Consider the following 26709-nt stretch of genomic DNA (forward strand, 5'->3'; position numbering starts at 1 on the left):
CTCATAAAGACTTGGTCCCCTCTTAAAGGGGATGTTCACTTGTTGCACTTAAAAGAATGGCATTGCTTTAAGACTGAGAGATAGCAATGATGTTTTGATAAAGAGAACGTGATGATAATGTTTATGTGAGAAAGTTATACGTACCCAACTAGTTAATTGTAAAGAAATGCTGATGACGTTCCCAGAAAGAAAGTGAAAGCTAGAAGAAGGATGCAGTGGGCCCGTAGGGGTAGACGTGGTGTCCAGCATGCATGTTAGTGAGAAAGATAATGAGAAGGTTTAATGTTTGATAGAAACTGTTTTTGATAATGTTGATAGATAATGGGGATAGAAGGTGAACCCTGAGTCCTCAGAGGAGTCATGTAAAAATGGCTCGGTGCTCTTAAACTGAAAGTAATGTTATGCTCTATACTGTGTATAGTAGTTGAAAAGGCAGTAGGCCCGGGCTGAACGGGGCGGTCCTGCATAGAAAGGAGAGGCAGTAGGTCTGGTGCCGTTAGGACAGGCGGTCCTGCAGATTTAAAGAAGGAGAATGAAAAAGTTAAATTGCCTTATAATGTGATTATAAGAAGGTCTTTAGTGGATTCAGAGTGTATGTCCTTAAAGGCAATGTTAAATTATTGTTCAACAATTTTGCACTTAGTAGAATACCCGGTTGGGTAAGAAAAGTTAATTATAGCATGTTGCTATGATATCTAACCATGTTTGTAACGTTCAAGTGTCCTCACCTCCCATAAAGGGAAGCTCTGTTTAAGTATACTTATTGTTATTGCACTCAACAAAACTGTATGTCTTTTTGCTAACTTGTATTGTTGTTTTCTTCTCAGTCCCGGAGTACTGTGTTTAACCAGGGGGGAGTGCAGCGCCCCAGAGTCCTGGTCGTTGCAGTACTGTGGCTCCGCCACTATGGGGAGCTATGGTGCGTCTGATGGCACTGAAGGAGTTCATCTGATCAGGTATCACAGACACCAATACATTTCACAGCCGGGCCTCCGGGGGGAGCTAAGGGTTCTATTCACTAGGCCACTCCCCACCATAGTGGGTAAACTGGGGGTCAGGCAGGAAGTTAGATCAGAAAGCTGACTGGGTTGGAACCAGGCAACACCTTGTGGCAGAGGGTGTTGTGGGGGAAGATACAGTAGGGTCTCTGTCAGGGGTGGGATCCTGACAGAGGCTTGGCAACTTGAACGAACGTAACGGGACTGTGCCTGCTCAGGATAGCGGCGGTGCCCAAGGAAGGATTAGAAGCGAGATAGATTGTGCTGAGTGAGAAACGAGATCAAGCAAAAGGAGAAATACCAGTAGGAGTCGTGCTGTAAGACCGAAGCAACATCCTACTGAGGCGCACTACCGGTGGCCGGAACGCCGAGGGAGTATCATAACATTCAGCTTCAAGCAATACTCCAAACAGCGGCAGGACAGTCAGTCTAAGGTGGGCTGTCTAACTTTAATCACCTATGCAGTCTTGGGGGGCAACTTGTGGAGAGGGGCGACTCTAGGGTCCCGGAAGAGCTCCGAGCCTACCCGTCAAACGGGTGCCGTCCCAACCAGAACACCAGAGAGGGACGGAGGATTAGCAGAACATCATCTAATCGAGTTGTGAGGGAACTTAAGAAACAGACACAACAGTTGTGGGGACTTTCTGTAAGCACAGCAGGGAAGGACCACAACACCTAGCGCTAGCAGGAAGGCACAGATTTCCACCTGCTAAGAGAACTCTGGAAGTGCCATTGGGCCAGCCGGACTTGCGCAGCCTGGTTATCCGGATTCCGGACTGAGGACCCAGAAATCTTCAGTAAAGAGGTAAAGAGACTGCAACCTGGTGTCCTTGTTATTTACTGCACCGCACCACCACAGCCTCACCACCACTACCATCATCCATCATATCTATCACTGTACGCCCCTCGGCAGGGTCACGGACCGGGCCTAGCCACCGTGACAACCCCAGAGCAGAGACTCAGAGGCCCGGTACCGGGTACCCCTCGGCCCTGCGGCAGTGGGGGCGCTACAACTACACCCAGGGTCATGCCTCTTAATCTTCTCTCACTTATTGGTGCTACATAGATAAATAATTGAATATTGGTGCTACATAGTTAAATAGTTGAATATTGGTGCTACATAGTATGAGGGGTTGCTTTACTTGGCTGCTTGCACAGGTAGACTCTTGAGGTAAATCGCTTGCTGGTTTATTAAAAGACAACATAAAGCATAGTAGCGCTGTTCAGACGCTCCCCCGGTCCCCCGCCTTCCAGCGTTGCCGGAATATACAGGTTTCCTTGCCAGCGTTTGGAATGAAGCAGCCGCAAATAACAACGCTGGAAGGCGGGGGAGCTGGGGGAGCGTCTGAGCTGGGGGAGCGTCTGAACAGCGCAGTGCGCATGCCCAGGAACCCCAGCCCCGCACTGTGCATAATGAATAACACAGTGCGGGGCGGGGATTCAGCAACAGGGTGGCCGCACTTCCCGCACAGGCGCAGTCAGGCACCCTGCATCTGACCTATGACGGACAATGAAGACTGCGCCTGTCACAGGCAGGCACGCACAGCGCAGGCGCCGGATTTCAGAAAAACAGCGCGAAGGGGGCGGCGACCACATCCCCAGAAGAGAAGAGTGACGGCCGTTGGGAGATTCACAGAGGAGGCTTCGGACCTGCCTCCAGGTCTGCAGACAGGTAGTTAGGGCAAATTTTAAAACGCTTTATTGAGGGAATAACTGAATCAAAAACTAAAAGAGCCACCTTGTTAGACTGCAGCATTACTGCTGCACAAGGTGGCTCTTTTAGTTTATAACTGCTGGAGGGGGTGACAGTGGCCCTTTAAGTTTTGTAAAATAATCACAAAGTACAATTACAGTTTATATCTACAATGTGAGCCTCATTATAAACTGACTACAGGTTAAATACCTTTTTTTTCTACTTATAGAATCCTTGCTGGGTAGGCAGATGTATTTTCTGACCTGCTTACCCAAAAGCAACGTTAATGTGGATGTGTTGATGGTATAAATCCATGATAATAATCCTGTGGGACTAGGTCGTATGTCCTCAGCTCACAGTACCCTCCTGTCATCTGTTTAGATCTCCATGGCTGCTGGTGTTAAAGAACAATTAGGCATTAGAATATTGAGAATTAATTGAGAGAATAACTTTCAGCTTTTATAATGTTGCTTCTTCTTGATGTATCTATAGATTGAAATCAGGTCAGTGTAACTATCTGAAATCCGTTCTTATATTGGATTGCTGTGCTTTGTGTTTGTGCATCACATTGTGCAAAAGTGCAGGATCGATTCAGTCCTGTCCCTACAGTCCTCTGCAGTTCATCTTTCGAAATGTTCTAGTCACGCTGTGCCAGGGATGGAAAGCATTTAATTCTCAGCCTGCACAATCACCATTGCTCCAAACCTGAACCCTGCAGGACCAATCATTCACATTCATAAGGCGGACAGAGCATTGTACATCCTCCTAACAGGGTGCTTAATGTTCCACTTCTGTCTCTACGATCAATATCTCCTATGAGTTCTAAAGAAAAATAAATGAATTGGGTCTTAATTTTCAATTCATTCAAAGAAATGATTTCTAACGAATTTAAAAACTGAAGCATCTTATAGAAAGAGGAGCATTTTACATCTTGTATTGTGAATGGATGTAATAATCTACCATTAATGTGCATGCCTAAAGATTTGAGCAAAAATTGAAGAGATCATATATCTCACAGCGTGCAATAAAACCAAAATGAGCAGAAATAATCCATCAATTCCTCCTTTTAAAGGGGTCATTGCCAACATATACCATGCTGTTAAAACCACAGAACTAAGGAAAATAAATAATTTTGCAATTTAATTAAATTAAAATGTGTTCCCCCATTCAAAAGATAACTGCCTTTGCTGATCTGGAAGGTGTCTCCTGAGGATAGTACTTCTGAAAGCCTTGTATGTCCACTAAATCACCCTTCTGGTGGCAGAGCATGCACATCTTCCATAGATCTACTGAAATTGCACCGCTGACATAGGCATGCAGTATGATCCATCTGTCTTCATCTGATGCACATGCAGATGCTCCAGCACTTACATAGTGTAAGCTTATGAAATAAAAATATGCATTTATGACCATTTTTCTGATTGCAACCCTTCCCCCTACGTCCACAACCCAACCCCGACTGTAAAATGGTTCAGGAGGATTCGGTGAGCTAACTGAATCCATAAAACATCCATGATCTCATTTATCTTCTGCAGGGCAGGCAGCACTTATGCGGAACACAGCAGTTGAGGACATTTTGTCATCTGCTGCTGCTCTTTGCATTAGCAAAACTTACTTCTGATACTAACAGCTTTTTCATCTTAGATGCTGCCCATGCAGAGCGCAGCAAGCGATGACAAACTCATCTGAAATCCTGCACTTAGCATAGGCACTGCCTATAAAGAAGGAGATGATCTAGACCAGTGTTCCCCAACTCCGGTCCTCAAGAGCCACCAACAGGTCATGTTTTCAAGATTTCCTTAGTATTACCACTACCCATAGGTAGGGACAACAATAAAATAAAGAAAATATTTATTTTTATTTTTTTTCACTAGGGTTAGAACTAGGGTTAGGGTTAGGGCTAGGGTTAGGGTTAGGCTATGGCTATGCACATGTATTCTGGTCCTCTGCTGATTTTTCCGCAAAACCGCTGCGGATTTATCGCGGATTCACCGTGGTTTTTCTGCGGATTTCACTGTGGTTTTACAACTGCGGTTTTCTATTGGAGCAGATGTAAAACTGCTGCGGAATCCGCAGAAAGAAGTGACATGCTGCGGAATGTAAACCGCTGCGTTTCCGCACAGTTTTTTCCGCAGCATGTGCACAGCGTTTTTTGTTTCCCATAGGTTTACATTGAACTATAAACTCATGGGAAACTGCTGCGGACCCGCAGCTGCGGAACCGCTGCGGATCTGCAGCATTTTCCGCAGCGTGTGCACATGGCCTTAGAATTAGGCTATGTGCACATGGTGCGGATTTGGCTGCGGATCCACAGCGGATTGGCCGCTGCGGATTCGTAGCAGTTTTCCAACAGGTTTACAGTTCCATGTAAACCTATGGAAAACCAAATCCGCTGTGCCCATGGTGCGGAAAATACCGTGCGGAAACGCTGCGTTGTATTTTCCGCAGCATGTCAATTCTTTGTGCGGATTCCGCAGCGTTTTACACCTGTTCCTCAATAGGAATCCGCAGGTGAAATCCGCACAAAAACCACTGGAAATCCATGGTAAATCCGCAGGTAAAACGCAGTGCCTTTTACCTGTGGATTTTTCAAAAATGGTGGGGAAAAATCTCACACAAATCCGCAACGTGGGCACATAGCCTTAGGGTTAGGGTTGGAATTAGAGTTAGGGTTGGATTTAGGGCTAGGGTTGGAAATAGCGTTAAGATTAGGCTTGTTGTTAGGGTTATGGTTAGGGGTGTGTTGGGGTTAGGGTTGGGATTAGGGTTAGGGGTGTGTTGGGTTAGGGTTGTGGTTAGGGTTATGGCTAGAGTTGGGATTAGGGTTAGGGGTGTGTTGCGGTTAGTGTTGGAGTAAGAATTGAGGGGTTTCCACTGTTTAGGCACATCAGGGGTCTCCAAACGCAACATGTTGCCACCATTGATTCCAGCCAATCTTGCGTTCAAAAAGTCAAATGGTGCTCCCTCCCTTCTGAGCCCCGACGTGCGCCCAAACAGTGGTTAACCCCCACATATGGGGTACCAGCATACTTGGGACAAACTGGGCAACAACAATTGGGATCCAATTTCATCTGTTACCCTTGTGAAAATAAAAAATTGCTTGCTAAAACATCATTTTTGAGGAAAGACAAATGATTTTTTATTTTCACAGCTCTGTGTTGTAAACTTCTGTGAAGCACTTGGGGGTTCAAAGTGCTCACCACATATCTAGATAAGTTCCTTTTGGGGTCTAGTTTCCAAAATAGGGTCACTTGTGGGGGGTTTCTACTGTTTAGGCACATCAGGGGCTCTGCAAATGCAACGTGATGCCCACAGACCATTCCATCAAAGTCTGCATTTCAAAACGTCACTACTTCCCTTCCGAGCCCCGACGTGTGCCCAAACAGTGGTTTACCCCCACATATGGGGTACCAGCATACTCGGAACAAACTAGGCAACAACTATTGGGGTCAAATTTCTCCTTTTACCCTTGTGAACATAAAAAATTGCTTGCTAAAAAATCATTTTTGAGGAAAGAAAAATGATTTTTTTATTTTCACGGCTCTGCATTGTAAACTTCTGTGAAGCACTTGGGGGTTCAAAGTGCTCACCACATATCTAGATAAGTTCCTTGGGTGATCTAGTTTCCAAAATGGGGTCACTTGTGGGGAGTTTCTACTGTTTAGGCACATCAGGGTCTCTGCAAATGCAACGTGACGCCCGCAGACCATTCCATCAAAGTCTGCATTTCAAAACGTCACTACTTCCCTTCCGAGCCCCGACGTGTGCCCAAACAGTGGTTTACCCCCACATATGGGGTACCAGCATACTCGGGACAAACTGGGCAACAACTTTTGGGGTCCAATTTCTCCTGTTACTCTAGTGAAAATAAAAAATTGCAGGTTAAAAAATAATTTTTGAGGAAAGAAAAATGATTTTCTATTTTCACGGCTCTGCGTTATAAACTTTTGTGAAACACTTGGGGGTTTAAAGTGGTCACCGCACATCTAGATTAGTTCCATGGGAGGTCTAGTTTCCAAAATGGGGTCATATGTGGGGGCTCTAGAAAGTTTAGGCACACGGGGTCTCTCCAAACGCGACATGGTGTCCGCTAACAATTGGAGCTAATTTTTCATTCAAGAAGTCAAATGGCACTCCTTCCCTTCCGAGCCCTGCTGTGTGCCCAAACAGTGGTTTACCCCCACATGTGAGGTATCATTGTACTCAGGAGAAATTGCCCAATAAATTTTAGGATCCAATTTATCCTGTTGCCCATGTGGAAATGAACAAATTGGGGCTAAAAGAAATTTTTTGTGAAAAAAAATTACTTTTTCATTTTTAGGGATCAATTTGTGAAGCACCTGGGGGTTCAAAGTGCTCACTATGCATCTAGATAAGTTCCTTTGGGGGTCTAGTTTCCAAAATGGGGTCCCTTGTGGGGGAGCTCCAATGTTTAGGCACACAGGGGCTCTCCAAACGCGACATGGTGTCTGCTAACAATTGGAGCTAATTTTTCATTCAAAAAGTCAAATGGCACTCCCTCTCTTCCGAGCCCTGCCGTGTGCCCAAACAGTGGTTTACCCCCACATGTGAGGTATAAGTGTACTCAGGAGAAATTGCCCAATAAATGTTAGGATCCATTTTATCCTGTTGCCCATGTGGAAATGAAAAAATTGAGGCTAAAATAAATTTTTGGTGAAAAACAAAAGTACTTTTTCATTTTTACAGATCAATTTGTGAAGCACCTGGGGGTTCAAAGTGCTCACTATGCATCTAGATAAGTTCCTTGGGGGGTCTAGTTTGCAAAATGGGGTCACATGTGGGGGAGCTCCAATGTTTAGGCACACAGGGGCTCTCCAAACGCGACATGGTGTCCGCTAACGATTGGAGCTAATTTTTCATTCAAAAGTCAAATGGCGCTCCTTCCCTTCCGAGCCTTGCCGTGTGCACAAACAGTGGTTTGTGACCACATATGAGGTAACGGTGTACTCAGGAGAAATTGCCCAACACATTTTAGGATCCATTTTATCCTGTTGCCCATGTGGAAATGAACAAATTAAGGCTAAAATATTTTTTTTGTGAAAAAAAAGTACTTTTTCATTTTTACGGATCAATTTGTGAAGCACTTGGGGGTTCAAAGTGCTCACTATGCATCTAGATAAGTTTCTTAGGGGGTCTAGTTTCCACAATGGGGTCATTTGTGGGGGAGCTCCAATGTTTAGGCACACAGGGGCTCTCCAAACGCGACATGGTGTCCGCTAATGATTGGAGCTAATTTTTCATTCAAAAAGTCAAATGGCACACTTTCCCTTCCGAGCCCTGTCGTGCGCCCAAACAGTGGTTCCCCCCCACATATGGGATATCAGCTTACGCAGGACAAATTGTACAATAACTTTTGGGGTCCAGTTTCTCTTTTTACCCTTGGGAAAATAAAAAAATTGTTGCTAAAAGATCATTTTTGTGACTAAAAAGTTAAATGTTCATTTTTTCCTTCCATGTTGCTTCTGCTGCTGTGAAGCACCTGAAGGGTTAATAAACTTCTTGAATGTGGTTTTGAGCACCTTGAGGAGTGCAGTTTTTAGAATGTTGTCACTTTTGGGTATTTTCAGCCATATAGACCCCTCAAACTGACTTCAAATGTGAGGTGGTCCCTAAAAAAAATGATTTTGTAAATTTTGCTGTAAAAATTAGAAATCGCTGGTCAAATTTTAACCCTTATAACTTCCTAGCAAAAAAAATGTGGTTTCCAAAATTGTGCTGATGTAAAGTAGATATGTGGGTAATGTTATTTATTAACTATTTTGTGTCACATAACTCTCTCGTTTAACAGAATAAAAATTCAAAATTTGAAAATTGCGAAATTTTCAAAATTTTAGCCAAATTTCCATTTTTTCACAAATAAATGCAAAAATTATCGACCTAAATTTAACACTAACGTGAAGCCCAATATGTCACGAAAAAACAAACTCAGAACCGCTAGGATCCGTTGAAGCGTTCCTGAGTTATTACCTCATAAAGGGACACTGGTCAGAATTGCAAAAAACGGCCAGGTCATTAAGGTCAAAATAGGCTGGGTCATGAAGGAGTTAACCACCCCTAACACCAGCTTGGTGCACCTGTGAAGCCGTTCGTCATTTCCTTTTTTCTACAAATATTTGTGCAGTTGTCTCAGAACGGTAGAACAGTGTACCACAACTCAAGTCTGCTAAATCTTTCTGAAGGTCTTTTGCAGTCAAGCGGGGGTTCTGATGCTCCTCTCTAGCAATCCTATGAGCAGCTTTCACTGAAATTTTGTTTGGTCTTCCAAGCCTTATCTTGACTTCCATTGTTCCTGTTACCAGCCATTTCTTAATTACATTTCAAACTGAGGAAAGAGCAACTTGAAAACATTTTGCTGTCTTTTTATAGCCTTCTCCTTCTTTGTGGACCTATACCATTTTCATTTTCAGAGTGCTAGGCAGCTGCTTAGAAGAACCCATGGCTGCTGTTTTTGGCACTAGGTTAGAGGAAGCTGGGTATTTTTAACCCCTTTCTGACATCGGACATACTATCCCGTCAAGGTGACCTTGGCCCGTATGAACATCAAAGGGATAGTACATCATATGCGATCAGCCGCACTCACGGGTGGAGTCCGGCCGATTGCAGCCGGGTGTCAGCTGATTATCACAGCTGACATCCGGCACTATGTGCCAGAAGCAGTCACGGACCACTCTCGGCAATTTAACTCCTGAAACACTGCGATCAAACAAGATCACAGTGTTCCGGTGACATAGGGAACCATTGCGCTGGGAGGGGGCTCCCTGCGTGCTTCCATGAGATCCTCAGAACAACACGATGTGATCGCGTTCCTCTGAGGATCTCCTCCTGTCTCCTCCCTGCAGTCCCCAGGATCCAAGATGGCCACGGCGTTCTTCCGGGTCCTGCAGGGAGGTGGCTTGTCAGTGCCTGCTGAGAGCAGGCGATGGCAAGCCTCCTGCACTGCCTGTCAGGTCGCTGATCTGACACAGTGCTGTGCAAAGTGTTAGATCAGCGATCTGACAATATAGTGATGTCACACCCTGGGACAATGTAAAAAAGTACAAAAAAAAATATTACACTGTGTAAAAATATATTTTTTTAAAATCCTAAGTAAAGAAAAAAAAATTGTTCCAATAAATACATTTCTTTATGTAAATAAAAAAAAACAATAAAAGTACACATATTTAGTATCGACGCGCCCATAACGACCCGACCTATAAAACTGTCCAACTTGTTAACCCCTTCAGTGAACACTGTAAAAAAAAAAAACGGGGCAAAAAACAATGCTTTATCATCATACCGCCGAACAAAAAGTGGACTAACACGCGATCAAAAAGATGGATATAAATAAACATGGCACCACTGAAAATGTCATCTTGTCCCACAAAAAATGAGCAGCCACATAGTGTCATCAGCAAAAAATTTAAAAAGTTATAGCCCTCAGAATAAAGTGATGCAAAAATAATTAGTTTTTATATAAAAGTTTTTATTGTATAAAAGCGCCAAAACATAAAAAATTATATAAGTGAGGTATCGCTGTAATCGTACTAACCTGAAGAATAAAACTACTCTATCAATTTTACCAAACGCGGAATGGTATAAACACCCCCCCAAAATAAATTCATGAATTGCTGGTTTTTGTTCATTCTGCCTAACAAAAATCAGAATAAAAAGCGATAAAAAAAAGTCATGTGCCCAAAAATGGTACAAATAAAAACGTCAACTCGTCCTCCAAAAAACAAGACCTCACATGACTCTGTGGACCAAAATATGGAAAAATTATAGCTCTCAAAATGGGGTAACGCAAAAACTATTTTTTGCAATAAAAAGCGTCTTTCAGTGTGTGACAGCTGCCAAACATAAAAAACCACTATAAAAACCCACTATAAATAGCAAATCAAACCCCCATTTATCCCCGCCTTAGTTAAGGACAAATAGTAAAATAAAAAAATGTATTTCTTTCCATTTTCCGGTTAGGGTTGGGGCTAAAGTTAGGGTTAGGGTTGGGGCTAAAGTTAGGGTTGGGGCTAAAGTTGGGGCTAAAGTTAGGGTTGGGGCTAAAGTTCGGGTTAGGGTTGGGGCTAAGGTTAGGGTTAGGGTTGGGGCTAGAGTTGGGCTAGGATTTGGATTATGATTATGTTTGGGTTAGGGGTGTGTCAGGGTTAAGGGTGTGGTTAGGGTTATGGTTAGGGTTGGGATTAGGGTTAGGGGTGTGTTGGGGTTAGGGGTGTGTTGGGGTTGGGATTAGGGGTGTGTTCGGGTTAGGGGTGTGGTTAGGGTTAGGATTAGGGTTAGGGGTGTGTTGGGGTTAGGGGTGTATTGAGGTTAGGGGTGTGGTTAGTGTTGGGATTAGTGTTAGGGGTGTATTGGGGTTAGGGTTGGAGTTAGAATTGAGGGATTTCCACTGTTTAGGCACATCAAGGGCTCTACAAACGCAACATGACGTCCAATCTCAATTCCATCCAATTCTGCGTTGAAAAAGTAAAACAGTGCCCCTTCCCTTCTGAGCTCTGCCGTGCACCCAAACAATGGTTTACCCCCACATATAGAGTATCAGCGTACACAGGACAAATTGGAGAACAACTATTGCTGTCCAATTTGTCCTGTTACCCTTGGGAAAATAAAAATTTGGGGGCTAAAAAATCATTTTTGTGGGAAAAAATGATTTTTTATTTTCACGGCTCTGCATTATAAACCTTAGTGAAACACTTGGGAGTTCAAAGTTCTCACAACACATCTAGATAAGTTCCTTGGGGGGTATAGTTTGCAATATGGGGTCATTTGTGGGGGGTTTCTACTGTTTAGGTACATCAGGGACTCTGCAAACGCAACATGATGCCGACAGAATATTCCATCAAAGTCTGCATTCCAAAACACCACTTCTTCCCTTCCTAGCCCCGACGTGTGCCCAAACAGTAGTTTTATCTCACATATGGAGTATGAGTGTACTCAGGACAAATTTGACAACAACTTTTGGGGTCCAATTTCTCCTGTTACCCTTGGTAAAATAAAACAAATTGGATCTGAAGTAATTTTTATGTGAAAAAAAGTCAAATGTTCATTTTTTTTAAACTTTACAAAAATTCCTGTAAAGCACCTGAAGGGTTAATACATTTCTTAAATGTGGTTTTGAGCACCTTGAGGGGTGCAGTTTTTAGAATGTTGTCACTTTTTGGTATTTTCCATCATATTTTCTATTTCTCCTGTTACCCTTGGGAAAATAAAAAATTGGGGCGAAAAGATCATTTTTGTGAAAAAAAAAATGATTTTTTATTTTTACGGCTCTACATTATAAACTTTTGTGATGCACTTGGGGGTTCAAAGTGCTCACCACACATCTAGAAAAGTTCCTTAGAGGGTCTACTTTCCAAAATGGTGTCACTTGTGGGGGTTTCCACTGTTTAGGCACATCTGGGGCTCTCCAAACGCGACATGGCTTCCTATCTCATTGAAAAGTCAAATGGCGCTCCTTCCCTTCCGAGGTTTGCCATGGGCCCAAACAGAGGTTTACCCCCATATGGGGTATCGATGTGCTCAGGACAAATTGCACAACAACTTGTGGGCTCCAATTTCTCCTGTTACCCTTGGTAAAATAAAACAAATTGGATCTAAAGTAATTTTTATGTGAAAAAAGTCAAATGTTCATTTTTTTTAAACATTACAAAAATTCCTGTGAAGCACCTGAAGGGTTAATAAACTTCTTAAATGTGGTTTTGAGCACCTTGAGGGGTGCAGTTTTTAGAATGTTGTCACTTTTTGGTATTTTCTATCATATAGACCCCTCAAAGTGACTTCAAATGTGATATGGTCCCTAAAATAAATGGTGTTGTAAAAATGAGAAATCGCTGGTCAACTTTTAAACCTTATAACTCCCTAACAAAAAAAAGAAAATATTCCAAAATTGTGCTGATGTAAAGTAGACATGTGGAAAATGTTACTTATTAAGTATTTTGTATGACATATCTGTAAGATTTAAGGGCAGGAAAATTAAAAGTTGGAAAATTGCAAAATTTTAAAAATTTTCACCAAATTTTCATTTTTTTCACAAATAAACCCAAGTAGTATCAAAGAAATTTTACCACTATCATGAAGTACAATATGTCACGAGAAAACAGTGTCAGAATCACTAGGATCCGTTGAAGCGTTCCAGAGTTATAACCTCATAAAGGGACAGTGGTCAGAATTGTAAAAATTGGCCCGGTCATTAACGTGCAAACCACCCTTGGGGGTAAAGGGGTTAAATCTGGGAAATTTGCATCACCTGCTCTTTCCTTCCATTATGATGGTAAAGAAGCCATAACCCCAACAGGCTAATTAAGGTCTCAAACCTTGGTCAAAGTTATCAGAGCACACAAATCTCCACGAGTCCACAAACTTTTACTTTGGCCCATTTCCTTTTTGCAATTTTTAAATGCAAAAAAAGTGACAATATAGTATATATATATATATATATATATATAATATATATAATTGTCTAAGGGTCACTTCCGTCTGTCTGTCTGTCTGTCTGTCTGTCTGTCACGGATATTCATTGGTCGCGGCCTCTGTCTGTCATGTAATCCAAGTCGCTGATTGGTCGTGGCAAAACAGCCACGACCAATCAGCGACGGGCACAGTCCGGTGGAAAAATGGCCGCTCCTTCCTCCCCGCAGTCAGTGCCCGCTCCGTACTCCCCTCCAGTCAGCGCTCACACAGGGTTAATGGCAGCGTTGACCGCGGTGTAACACACTTGGTTAACGCTGCTATTAACCCTGTGTGACCAAATTTTTACTATTCATGCTGCCTATGCAGCATGAATAGTAAAAAGATCTAATGTTAAAAATAATTAAAAAAATAAAAAATAGTTACATACTCACCCTCCTTTGGCCCCCGGATCGAAACGGCCGGTTACCAATGCTCCTCGCGATGCCCCGGTGACCGCTCCATGCATTGCGGTCTCGCGAGATGATGACGTGCGGTCTCGCGAGACCGCTACATCATCATCTCGCGAGACCGCAATGCACTCTTCAGACCGGAGCGCGCGCGGAGCATCGGTAACCGGCTGCTTCAATCCGGGGGCCAACGGAGGGTGAGTATGTAACTATTTTTTATTTTAATAATTTTTTTTAACAGGGATATGGTGCATACTATGTGACTGGGCAATATACTATGTGGCTTGGCAATATACTATGTGGCTGGGCAATATACTATGTGGCTGGGCAATATACTATGTGGCTGGGCAATATACTGCGTGGCTGGGCAATATACTGTGTGGCTGGGCAATATACTGCGTGGATGGGCAATATACTGCGTGGCTGGGCAATATACTGCGTGGTTGGGCAATATACTGCGTGGTTGGGCAATATACTGCGTGGCTGGGCAATATACTACGTGGCTGGGCAATATACTACGTGGGCTGTGCAATATACTACGTGGACATGCATAATCTAGAATACCCGATGCGTTAGAATCGGGCCACCATCTAGTATATATATATATATATATATATATATATATATATATATATATATATATATATATATATATTTTTTTTTTTTTTTTTTTTTGCTTAAAATACAAAGGGAGAGTATCATCTTCAACTTGCTTAACTGTTCACAATAACAGTAATTTTGTCCAGGCGTGCCTAAACTTTTACATGCCACTTTATATATAAACTAGCTGTACTACCTGACTTCGCCCGGGTTAATGACTGCTGTTAGCAAAATAGAATGTGTTAACAAACATTTATTCTGCACACAAAAACCACAAAACAAATAGATAGAAATGTAATTATTAAAAGGCAAAAACTAAGCTAATAGAAGAATTTCACAACATATATTAGCTTTGTTATACTGAGAATGTCTTTGTTGCCTATATTAACCAATCAGAGCTCAGGTTAATTAACTGTAGCAAAATAGAAGCTGAGCTGTGATTGGTTGCTATTGGCAGCCTGATAAATCCCCAGCCAACAGGAAGCCCTCCCCCCTGGCAGTATATATTAGCTCACACATACACATAATAGACAGGTCATGTGACTGACAGCTGCCGTATTTCCTATATGGTACATTTGTTGCTCTTGTAGTTTGTCTGCTTATTAATCAGATTTTTATTTTTGAAGGATAATACCAGACTTGTGTGTGTTTTAGGGCGAGTTTCATGTGTCAAGTTGTGTGTGTTGAGTTGCGTGTGGCGACATGCATGTAGCGACTTTTGTGAGATGAGTTTTGTGTGGCGACATGCGTGTAGCAACATTTTGTGTGTCGAGTTGCATGTGACAGGTTAGTGTAGCAAGTTGTGTGCAGCAAGATTTGTGCATGGCGAGTTTTGCGCATGGCGAGTTTTATGTGTGGTGCCTTTTGAGTATGTGCAAGTTTTGTGTGAGGCAACTTTTGCATGTGGTGCAACTTTTGTACATGTGACAATTTTTCTGTGTGTGCAAGTTTTGCATGAGGTGAGTTTTCCATGAGGTGAGTTTTGCACGTGTGGCGAGTTTTGTGTGAGCCTAGTTTTGCATATGGCAAGTTTTGCATGTAGCGAGTTTTGCGCGTTGCGAGTTTTGAGTGGTGACTTTTGTGCTTCGACTTTTATGTGGCGAGGTTGGTGTGTGTGTGTGGTGAAATGTGTGCTGAGGGTCGTATATGTGTTCAAGCACGTGGTAGTGTGTGGCGCATTTTGTGTGTGTGTTCATATCCCCGTGTGTGGTGAGTATCCCATGTCGGGGCCCCACCTTAGCAACTGTACGGTATATACTCTTTGGCGCCATCGCTCTCATTCTTTAAGTCCTCATTGTTCACATCTGGCAGCTGTCAATTTTCCTCCAACACTTTTCCCTTCACTTTTTCCCCATTATGTAGATAGGGGCAAAATTGTTTGGTGAATTGGAACGCGCGGGGTTAAAATTTCACCTCACAACATAGCCTATGACGCTCTCGGGGTCCAGACGTGTGACTGTGCAAAATTTTGTGGCTGTAGCTGCGACGGTGCAGTTGCCAATCCCGGACATACACACATACATACATACACACATTCAGCTTTATATATTAGATATACCTGTATGTAATCTCCTGTATATAGTATATACCTGTGTGTCATCTCACCTATATATAGTATATATCTGTGTGTCATCTCCTCCTGTATATAGTATATACCTGTATGTCATCTCCTCCTATACATAGCATATACCTGTATGTCATCTCCTCCTGTATATACTATATACCTGTAGGTAATCTGCTCCTGTATATAGTATATACCTGTGTGTCATCTCCTCCTGTATATAGTATATACCTGTATGTCATCTCCTCCTGTATGTAGTATGTACCTGTATGTCATCTCCTCCTCTATATAGTATATACCTGTGTGTCATCTCTCCTGTATATAGTATATATATGTGTGTCATCTCCTCCTGTATATAGTATATACCTGTGTGTCATCTCCCCTGTAAATAGTATATACCTGTGTGTCATCTCCTCCTGTATATAGTATTTATCTGTATGTCATCTCCTCCTGTATTAGCCCTCGTTCACACGTTATTTGGTCAGTATTTTTACCTCAGTATTTGTAAGCTAAAATGGCAGCCTGATAAATCCCCAGCCAACAGTAAGCCCACCCCCTGGCAGTATATATTAGCTCACACATACACATAATAGACTTGTCATGTGACTGACAGCTGCCGGATTCCTATATGGTACATTTGTTGCTCTTGTAGCTTGTCTGCTTATTAATCAGATTTTTATTTTTGAAGGATAATACCAGACTTGTGTGTGTTTTAGGGCGAGTTTCGTGTGTCAAGTTGTGTGTGTTGAGTTGCGTGTGGCGACATGCATGTAGGGACTTTTGTGAGATGAGTTTTGTGTGGTGACATGCGTGTAGCAACTTTTTGTGTGTCGAGTTGCATGTGACAGGTTAGTGTAGCAAGTTGTGTGCAGCAAGTTTTGCGCATGGCAAGTTTTGCACGTGGCGAGTTTTATGTGTGGTGCCTTTTGAGTATGTGCAAGTTTTGTGTGAGGCAACTTTTGCATGTGTTGCAACTTTTGTGCATGTGGCAATTTTTCTGCGTGTGGCAATTTTTCTGCATGTGCAAGTTTTGCGTGTGGTGAGTTTTCCATGAGGTGAGTTTTGCACGTGTGGCGAGTTTTGCATGTGAAGAGTTTTGCGCGTGGCGAGTTTTGAGCGGCGACTTTTGTGTTTCTACTTTTATGTGGCGAGGTTGGTGTATGTGTGGTGAAATGTGCGCTGAGGGTGGTATATGTGTTCGAGCACGTGGTAGTGTGTGGCGCATTTTGTGTGTGTGTTCATATCCCCGTGGTGGTGTGGTGATTATCCCATGTCGGGGCCCCACCTTAGCAACTGTACAGTATATACTCTTTGGCGCCATCGCTGTCATTCTTTAAGTCCCCCTTGTTCACATCTGGCAGCTGTTAATTTGCCTCCAACACTTGTCCTTTCATTTTTTCCCCATTATGTAGATAGGGGCAAAATTGTTTGGTGAATTGGAAAGTGCGGGGTTAAAATTTCACCTCACAACATAGCTTTGACGCTCTCGGGGTCCAGACGTGTGACTGTGCAAAATTTTGTGCCTGTAGCTGCGACGCCTCCAACACTTTTCCTTTCACTTTTTCCCCATTATGTAGATAGGGGCAAAATTGTTTGGTGAATTGGAAAGCGCGGGGTTAAAATTTCACCTCACAACATAGCCTATGACGCTCTCGGGGTCCAGACGTGTGACTGTGCAAAATTTTGTGGCTGTAGCTGCGACGGTTCAGATGCCAATCCCGGACATACATACATACATACATACACACATACACACATTCAGCTTTATATATTAGATAAATTAAGATATAAATATACATTTATGCAGACAAATTTAGTTATTTAGCAAAGATCTAATTAAATAAATATTTTTCATTTTTAAAAACCTGCTTGTGCATAAAAGAGGGATCTCAAACTATATTAATGATCAATGTTTTTGGTGGACAGCTATCTAATTCGTATGGCCAGCTTAAGAGGTATACAAATTGCTTGCTTCTTCTCCTTGAGGAGAATTGAACAATGTGTTTTATGTTAGATAACTATTAAAGTGCAGTTATCAAAGAGCAGAATATAAACATCTACTTCAGATGCCACTGATGTTATGGTTAACAGCAGGCAAAGTCACACATAAAATGCCCTTATTGCTATGACCACAACTAGTGACATATTCTGCACTGTTGCCAAAGCTTAATAAAGCGGTCTAAAAATGTTTTTACATGTTTCAATTTTTGTAATGATTCTTAAGACACCAAGTATGGTGTTGAGAGAGAAAAGAACTTTCTATACTTCAAGACATTACATTTTTGTGCATTTTGTGAAATATTTAAGACTTTGTATGGCTGTGTTCTTACTCCTCTTTTTATTGCAGAACATATGGTACAAATAATCTTCTGGATGATCTGAAGCTGTTATACCGTACCGCAGGCCAGAAGGGAAAAGGAATTACCTTCATATTTACCGACAATGAAATTAAGGATGAATCCTTTTTAGAGTATATGAATAATGTACTGGCTTCTGGAGAAGTGTCCAACTTGTTTGCAAGGGATGAAATTGATGAAATCACCCAAGATTTAATCCCTGTCATGAAGAAAGAATATCCAAGGCGAGCTCCAACTGCTGAAAACCTTTATGATTACTTCCTGTCTAGGGTGCGCAGCAATTTACACGTGGTTCTGTGCTTCTCCCCTGTTGGAGAAAAGTTTAGAACAAGAGCTCTGAAGTTTCCTGGCTTGATTTCTGGATGTACAATGGACTGGTTCCAACGTTGGCCTCGGGATGCCTTGGTCGCTGTGGCCCATCACTTCTTGGCTTCCTATAAAATAGAATGTACAGATGAGGTTAAGAGGAACATAGTGAACACAATGGGTACATTTCAAGATATTGTGGCAGAAAAGTGTGTTGAATATTTTGAAAGATACAGGCGTCAAACATATGTCACTCCAAAATCATATCTTTCATTCATTGGTGGATATAAAGCAATATATGGAGAAAAGTTTGAATATGTTGGAAATCTGTCCAATCGCATGAAAACAGGTACATTTCCATTTTTAGAAATATATATATATATTTTTTCCACACATTGAACATTTGGGAAAATGTTATATTTGCACTTAATTTCTTGTTTTAAACTCCAATTTTCTTAGGACATGACAATGCAAATACCTATCAGCATGGCAAAATATATATATAAAAAAAGTCGAGAAACTGGTTAAGAAATGTGTGTTTTCTTGGCAGTAATATAGACGAAAAAGGCTTTCAAGCTTCTTGTTTTAACATGTCTTGGTGTAAATGGCTGACTAGTTATGTCATTTTATCATAATGAAGACAGCAGGTCTATTATCACTTTTGGGTGAAGACGAGATTAAAAAAGAAACATGATTGTCTTACAGACAATAATTGTTGACCTGCCTTATCTCAGACCAAGCTTGTATGCTAAGTTAAAGCAATTCTCTCACATTTAAACATGATGTCTTATCGGCCTCATGCTATACAGCAGAAGATGGGGAAATAAATATATAGATATAGATATCTATATATTTGACATATTTGCAATTTATTTAATTTATTTCTTGCCTCTAGTCTGGAGATTAAGAACGCCATTATAATTATCATCTATATACAGTATAGGTGACCATAAGGCAAAAAAAACGAAAGAAAACGCCAAAAGAATAGCTTTACACATGGCATGGTTGAAATTTAAAATATAAATAATTTTATTGAGAACATAATGTAAAACCAAGGTAAAAAATGAGAGAAAATTCCACTAGTACAAATAGGTGGGTACACCCAGATAATAATTACCCATTAAATCAGGGATCTCCTTGATATAGGTAGACTCTGCCAATGGAGACCATTAATGACAATACATTACCAAAGTACATATGTATACATGTAATCCTTATATCAGTACAGTACTATGCATACATTCAATTGTGCAAATATTGCAATTCAAAATCCATATCAAGGGAAAAAAATCCTGTCAATGTATAACAGTGTAAAACAAGTGTAGGTAATTGAGAGAGCCACAGCCAAAACACTGTGTATTATACAGACAAAGTTGCTACAGTAAACTAGTATTTAAATATAAATAGATTGAGATGATCAGAAGTATGGCCCAGTCAAGTGCCTACTATGTGAGCCGAGAGCATGGATAGGTATAATTACCTGAAGATAAGTAACCGGGGACCCACCATACCGAAGCATTTCATACCAGCTCCAAAACGCCCTTCAGTATTCTGGTCAGCCACCGCACATAACTGAAGAATGGGCATGGATGTCTGACATTTTTTTGGTTCTCCAAGACTTTGAGGACTCCATAAAGATGATGAGCAATGATGACGCCATAGAAAGCGGAACTATCCCGCTCCTGTGCCTACTTAAACAGTCAATGCTCACAAACATGAAGCTCGGCATGCAGACCAGGTGGGGATGGAGGATGACATAACACAGAGAGATTGTAGCCAGCCCAGCCTTGTCTCACCTGTTCAGCACAGATTGGGTAACAATGAGGAGGTGGAAGCTGAGGAGGACGAACAGGAGGTGGCGGCTAGCGAAACAGAGGCAAGTAGCCATACAACCTTTGTCCTGTCTTTCCAATGTTGATGGGCTGAAGATGGGAATGAGGAGGAAGAAAGGGAGGAGGAGATGGAGAGTCCTCATCATGGTGGAGACAGGGAAGTGTTGGCTGTAGAGAGCTTGGCACATATGGCCAATTTTATGTACCAGTGCCTTTCCCGTTACCCTTGCGTTACATTCATCTTGGCCAAAAAAAGAGTACAAGGAGAACTTTGCATCTCTTCTTCCTGAGGTGGATAGGCCTTCTAAAATAGTGCTATAACAGAAGGTGTGGGACAATTGAAGGGAGGGGGATGAGGTCATGCATCGCAAGATTTTGGCCAACAACCTCCTTCCCCCAGAAAGAGAATTGAAGATGGGTCGTGTCTGGGTCTTCCAGCATGACAATGACCAGAAACACACAGCCAGGGCAATTAAGTTGTGATTTCGTAATAAGGTCCTGGAATGGCTGACCCAGTCTCCAGACCTGAACTCAAAAGAAAATCTTTGAAACTCAATATTGCACAGCGACAGCCCCAGAACCTGGAAGATCTGGAGAACATCTGTCTGGAGGAGTGGGCCAAAATCCTTTCTGCAGTTGGTTGAAACTTGGTCAAGAACTACAGGAAACGTCTGACCTCTGTAATTGTAAACAAAGGTTTCTGGACCAATTATTAAGTTCTGTTTTTCTATTGTATCAAATACTTATTTCATGCAATAAAATGCAAATTATTTATGTAATAATCATAAAATGGGAATTTCTGGATGTTTGTAAGATTCCGTCTCTCACAGTTGAAGTGTACCTGTGATAAAAATTACAGACCTCTACATTCTTTCTAGGTGGGAAAACTTGCAAAATCAGCAGTGCATCAAATACTTATTTTCCCCACTGTACATGCAACTAATATTTACCCAATATTAACCTAGTATTGAGTAAGTGCTATAAATTATTGCTCAGGGTTAAATGCCCTGCAATCTTGTAGGTCTAGGTCAAGTCTCTGGCTTTCAGATAAAGTTGCTGACTCTGGGGTGAGGAGAGTTTATAAATTTTCTGTTTTCTGTTTATTTCTACTTAGTGCCTAAACAGTGCTATGTGGTGAACATGTGGCTTTGGCATTGTGAATGCCTCTGTAGGACCTAGAGATCATGTGATCACCAGGGGTCTGACTGACATAGCAGAGTTGTTGGGTCATAGGAGGCCCAGATCAGCTCTGCCAGTGATGTGCGGCACATCTGGAGCGCCCCCACACCGCCGCAGGGCCGAGGGGTACCCGGAGCCGGGCCTCTAGGTCTCAGTCCTGGGGTTGTCACGGTGGCTAGACCCGGTCCTTGGCCCTGTCTGTCAGTGGGGGACGTCCAGTGCAATAAGTGGTGTAGTAACGGTGTAGCGGTGCAGTTGTGGGGTGCAGGTCGCGGTAAATAACGAGGACACCAGGTTGCAGTCTCTTTACCTCTTTACTGAAGCTCTCTGGGTCCTCAGTCCAGAATACGGCTCACCAGGCTGCGCAAGTCCGGCCGGTCCAATGGCACTTCCAGAGCTCTCCTTGCAGGTGGAAATCGGTGCCTTCCTTCTAGCGCTATGTGTTGCAGTCCTTCCCTGCTGTGCTTACGGAAAGTACCCCACAACTGTTGTGTCTGTTTCTCGTGTTCCCTCACAACAACTTAATTCGCAATGATCTTCCTCGTCCCTCCAGATACTATGGTAGGAACGCACCCGTATGACGGGGAGGCTCGGAGATCTTCCGGGACTCTATCTGCGCCCCTCTCCTGTTGGTACCCCCCTTTGCCTTCCTGGGTGATGCGTGAGACAGTCCGCCTAAAGCTAACTGCCCTGCCGTAGGTCTGAGGTATGGCTTGAAACTCTTTACCTCCTCGGCGTTCCGGCCACCGGTAGTGCGCCTCAGTAAGGTGCTGCCTCTTTCAGCACAACCCTCACTGGTATCTCCTTTCGCTTGACTTCGTTTCTCACTCAGCACAATCTATCTCGCTTCTAGTCCTTTCTTGAGTCCCGCCGCTTCCAGGAGCCTGCGCGGACCCGTTACGTTCTTTCAATGCCAAGCCTCTGCCAGGATCCCACCCCTGGCAGAGACCCTACAGTCTCTCTCTTCACAACACCCCCTGCCACAGGGTGTTGCTCCATTCAATCCCGTCAGCGTTCTCCCTAACTTCCTGCCTGACCCCCAGTTTACCCACTATGGTGGGGAGTGGCCTAATGAATAGCACCCTTAGCTCCCCCCGGAGGCCCAGCTGTGAAATGAATTGGTGACTGTGATACCTGCTCAGAGAACTCCTTCAGTGCCATCGAACGCACCATGGCCCCCCTTAGTGGCTGAGCCATGATACTGCAACGACCAGGACTCTGGGGCGCTGCACATCAATGTAGATGAAAACTCTTATGAAAGCCCAAGTTACAAGTATAGTGGGAAAAAAGCACAATTGGTTAAAAAAAAGGTTCCCTAGAGATGTTTAATGACTTCTTGGTGACAAATTATATAAATATATGTAACATATTTAAAAAAAATAAAAAAAAGAAAATGTCCCTATCATAAAAAAAAAAAACATCATTTTTTTCATATAAAATATTTTATTTCATGGTTCTACAAAAACAATCACAAATACTTGGTTATTCACATAATAATAACTATAATAACCAGGACAATTCATTAATACAAAAGTAAACCAAAAATAGCTTTTATCGATCTTTGTAAAATCATATTTTATATATATTTTAGGTTCTGTATTTTTTTTATCCTGTATGATTTTTTTTGCCCAGGTCTGGCTAAACTGATGGAAGCTGAAGTGTCTGTCAATCAGTTGTCAAAAGAGCTTGCAGTTAAAGAAAAAGACCTTGCTGTTGCATCCAAAAAAGCAGATGAGGTTCTGCAGGAAGTGACTCTGAAGGCACAAGCTGCTGAGAAAGTAAAGATGCAGGTGCAAAAGGTGAAGGACAAAGCACAGGCTATTGTTGATGAAATTGCAATAGCTAAAGCATCCGCTGAGGAAAAGCTGGAAGTGGCAAGACCAGCCTTGGAAGAAGCTGAAGCAGCTCTGCAGGTAAATTACTTTTATTTGCTTTTACGGTTTCTAATTGTCCACCTTTATTAAGGTAACTTATCCACCAAACTTTCCAATAACCATAACTGGCGCCAAGTGGTGTAAGCCAGAAGCATAGACGTAGGTAGAAATAGTTGCGCTTTTAAAGTTTGGTAAAGGTGGGATTATTTCAGGGTTGCCCACTTTTCTTTCTTCACAATGTGTTTGAAGTCCCCTCTTTTCACATTTTAATTGTAATAGTAAGTCCTAAATAAATGAGTTACTTCTTTGTTGTTGTACAAGATAATTTATTCTTCCGCACAAGTAATATAACCTTCTTGGTACAAAACAATGATCAAGAACTGTGTTCTGTATAACCAACTAAATGACTCCAATGCACTCAAAATAAAGAAATAGTCATGTTTAAAATGGTGATACTTTTTTTGTATGCAACATAAAATGCTTGGCTCTATGCTCCCGGTACTTATCTGCATGCAACCTCCGATCCTCACAAGATCTCCTTCTCTAGTCCCCTCTTATCTCCTCTTTCCACAATCGCATACAAGCTTTCTCCCACGCATCCCCCCTACTCTGGAACTCTGCCCCAACATATCAGACTCTCACCTACCGTGGAAACCTTCAAAAGGAACCTGAAGACCTACCTCTTCCAACAAGCCTACAACCTGCAGTGACCACCGATCCACCAAACCACATAAAAATAAATAATAATAATGTGTTGTCATGGTTACTGAATAAAAACTTTTGATGATCTTGCAGCCATGTATAATGGTGTGCATACACCATGGGTATCTGATAGTTGAATGATTGTTTGACAAATACCTCTCTCCTGACCCACCACGCTCTACATACACACAGCACTTGGCTTGGTTTAGTATTTATGCTCTCCCAAAGGGAGAAGGGCTGAAAACCAAGGCTACCAGACAATTTGGTAGTTTGACATGATGTGGTGCTTGACTTTGAATTGCCTGATCTTTCCTTCATCCAAATTTGCAACACTGTCTGCCTAGCACAAATGTGAATAGAACTACATAGTGGGATGTTTTTAATCAAGATCATTTGTAAAGTTGGGTCACCTTTTCATTTTCGATTCATTGTAACAATAAATAATAAAAAAACACATTATTTGTAAAAGTGGACATTCCTTTAAAGTACCGTAGTTTCTTCTCTCTATGCACAAAGCAGTGACTGAAGCCGTGTCAGTACCACCCCTATAACTGGAACGCTGCTGGGGGAATAAAGTTAATTTCCACTTGGGAGTGGGGCTTTCAGAGCGGGCACTGGGCAGGTTCAGAATGCTATTAACCTACAGACTAACCCTACATCTGCAGGTTAATAGTATTATTTTACATAACAGGTTCCCTTTAAGAACATGTAGACATGCAGTAGAAGAGAAGAATATGCATGCACATTTTTTATGTGGATATGTAACTAATTTCACTAATATAATATGAACTCTTAGATGGTAAATAACTTGTGCAATGTTTTTCAGACTATCAAACCCGCTGACATCTCAACTGTTCGTAAACTGGGAAGACCCCCTCATTTAATTATGAGAATTATGGACTGTGTCTTGTTGCTGTTCCAAAGAAGGATTGATACAGTGACTGCTGACCCAGAGAGACCATGTGTGAAACCTTCCTGGGCAGAAGCCCTGAAACTAATGAACAATGCCGGATTTCTGAACTCATTACTAGAGTTCCGAAAGGTTTGTGCATCAAGATTTCCTTATGATACTCATTGAGTGCTTTATATTCTTGTTCCAGCAGTCATGAAAATTACAGTTGATTCCACAATAAATACAGTATGTGGTATCCTCACTATTTAAAACAAATGTTTGGTCCATTTAACTGTAAGGGCACATGCATGACTTGTACAGATTAAAGAAATACTCCTCCCATCAACATTTGTACTCTCTTTATATATTGCAGTCATTATATTATCCTTCTAAGCTCTATGTAGAAACAGGAGGTCATTTTTCTCCACACAAGTCATGAGTCACTGCAAGAGTCTATGGCCCTGGGGGGCAGGGAACAGAGCAGCTGGATCAGAAGTTTAAGACAGGAATGAGTCTTGCAGGGATATGAGACTATGTGCAAAAAGAAAAAAAAGAGCATGAACCGCACATCCCAAAATATGAGACTTCCTGTTTCTACAAAGAGAAGAGAAAAGAGAAGAATTAGCTGGGTAGAAAGGCAAAATGAGCAATTGTAAGTACAAAGTGCTATATAATATGATGACTGCAATATATTAAGAGGATAAAAACTTTGATGGGAGGAGGAGTGCTACTTTAAAGATTTTCTAAATTTTGCCATTTGTTCTTTACTTATTATATGTACCACATTGACTCTTTATTTAATGGATAGGAGAAAGGCTTTATTGCCCCACTATTGGCACCAGTGGACCAGTGGACAAATGATTAACATTTGGTTTATTGTTGATGTTTTCACAATAACATATTTATCTCCTGCAAAGAACAGGAAGGAAAAAATGATGATCTGAAGGCGCTGTCTTGCTTTTTAAAGGGAACCTGTCACCATTTTTGTGTCATACCACCTAAAAATATCATCCTACTCAGCATCTATTATGCATTCCTTACATATTCTTGTAACCCCTTGACTCTCCCTGTATAGCCCTGAATAATGTTTTGGATTTCTCCAGCACTGTATTCTAATCGGGTCTGTTCAGTCTGATGGGCGTGGCTTCGGGCCACTCCACCCCTTCCCCCGATTGCTGCTCGCCATCCTGAACGTGGATGACACTTCCTGTATCATTCTCATCACCTTGAGAAGTTTTGCGCCTGCGCAGACAAATCATGTCTCATGCTTGCGCAGTATTCTTTGCCCAACTGCAGGCAAAGCCAAAAAGCAGAAGTGTGTATCCGCCGGTAAACGTATCTCTGGTACATGGAAGAAGTTCCAGTACATGAACCGGAAATGCATTTATCGGCGCATGCACAGTTCTGCTTTTCAGCTTTGCCCACAGTTGGGCAAAGCATACTGCAGAAGCGCAAGATACAATTTGTCTGTGTTGCCTGTGCAGGCACAACATTTCTCAAGATGATGCAGGATGGCAAGCAGTAGTTTGGGGGAGGGGTGGAGTGGAGTGACTCAAAACCATGCCCATTGGACCGGACGGACCTGATTAGAATACAGTGCTGGAGAAATAAAAAAAGGTTTTTCAGGGCTATACAGGGGGAGTCAGGGGGTTACATAAGTATTTAGGGAACGCATAGCAGACTCTGAGTAAGATGATATTTTTAGCTGGTAGGACACAAAAATGGTGACAGGTTCCCTTAAATAATAAAACAACCATTTTTAGAGTGGACCGCTCTCTTAATCAGGTACAAGTAAAGCTAAAAACATACATACAGAGTGAATTGCATTCTTATAAGCACTTAGACCA

The 26709-nt window shown here is 42.1% G+C and overlaps 1 protein-coding gene across 1 annotated transcript in view; it reads left to right on the forward strand.

Annotated features, from left to right (window-relative positions):
- The window catches only part of LOC143782325 (dynein axonemal heavy chain 5-like), a 610263-nt gene that overhangs the window by 403879 nt on the left and 179675 nt on the right, over positions 1-26709 (forward strand). The window contains exons 57-59 of the mRNA XM_077269680.1: positions 18068-18732; positions 23027-23307; positions 24797-25012. Of these exons, the coding sequence (XP_077125795.1) occupies positions 18068-18732; positions 23027-23307; positions 24797-25012 (1162 nt within the window). The remainder of the gene's footprint in view (positions 1-18067; positions 18733-23026; positions 23308-24796; positions 25013-26709) is intronic.

The sequence above is a fragment of the Ranitomeya variabilis genome, chromosome 6 (assembly GCF_051348905.1).
Source record: "Ranitomeya variabilis isolate aRanVar5 chromosome 6, aRanVar5.hap1, whole genome shotgun sequence".
Classification (NCBI taxonomy): domain Eukaryota; kingdom Metazoa; phylum Chordata; class Amphibia; order Anura; family Dendrobatidae; genus Ranitomeya; species Ranitomeya variabilis.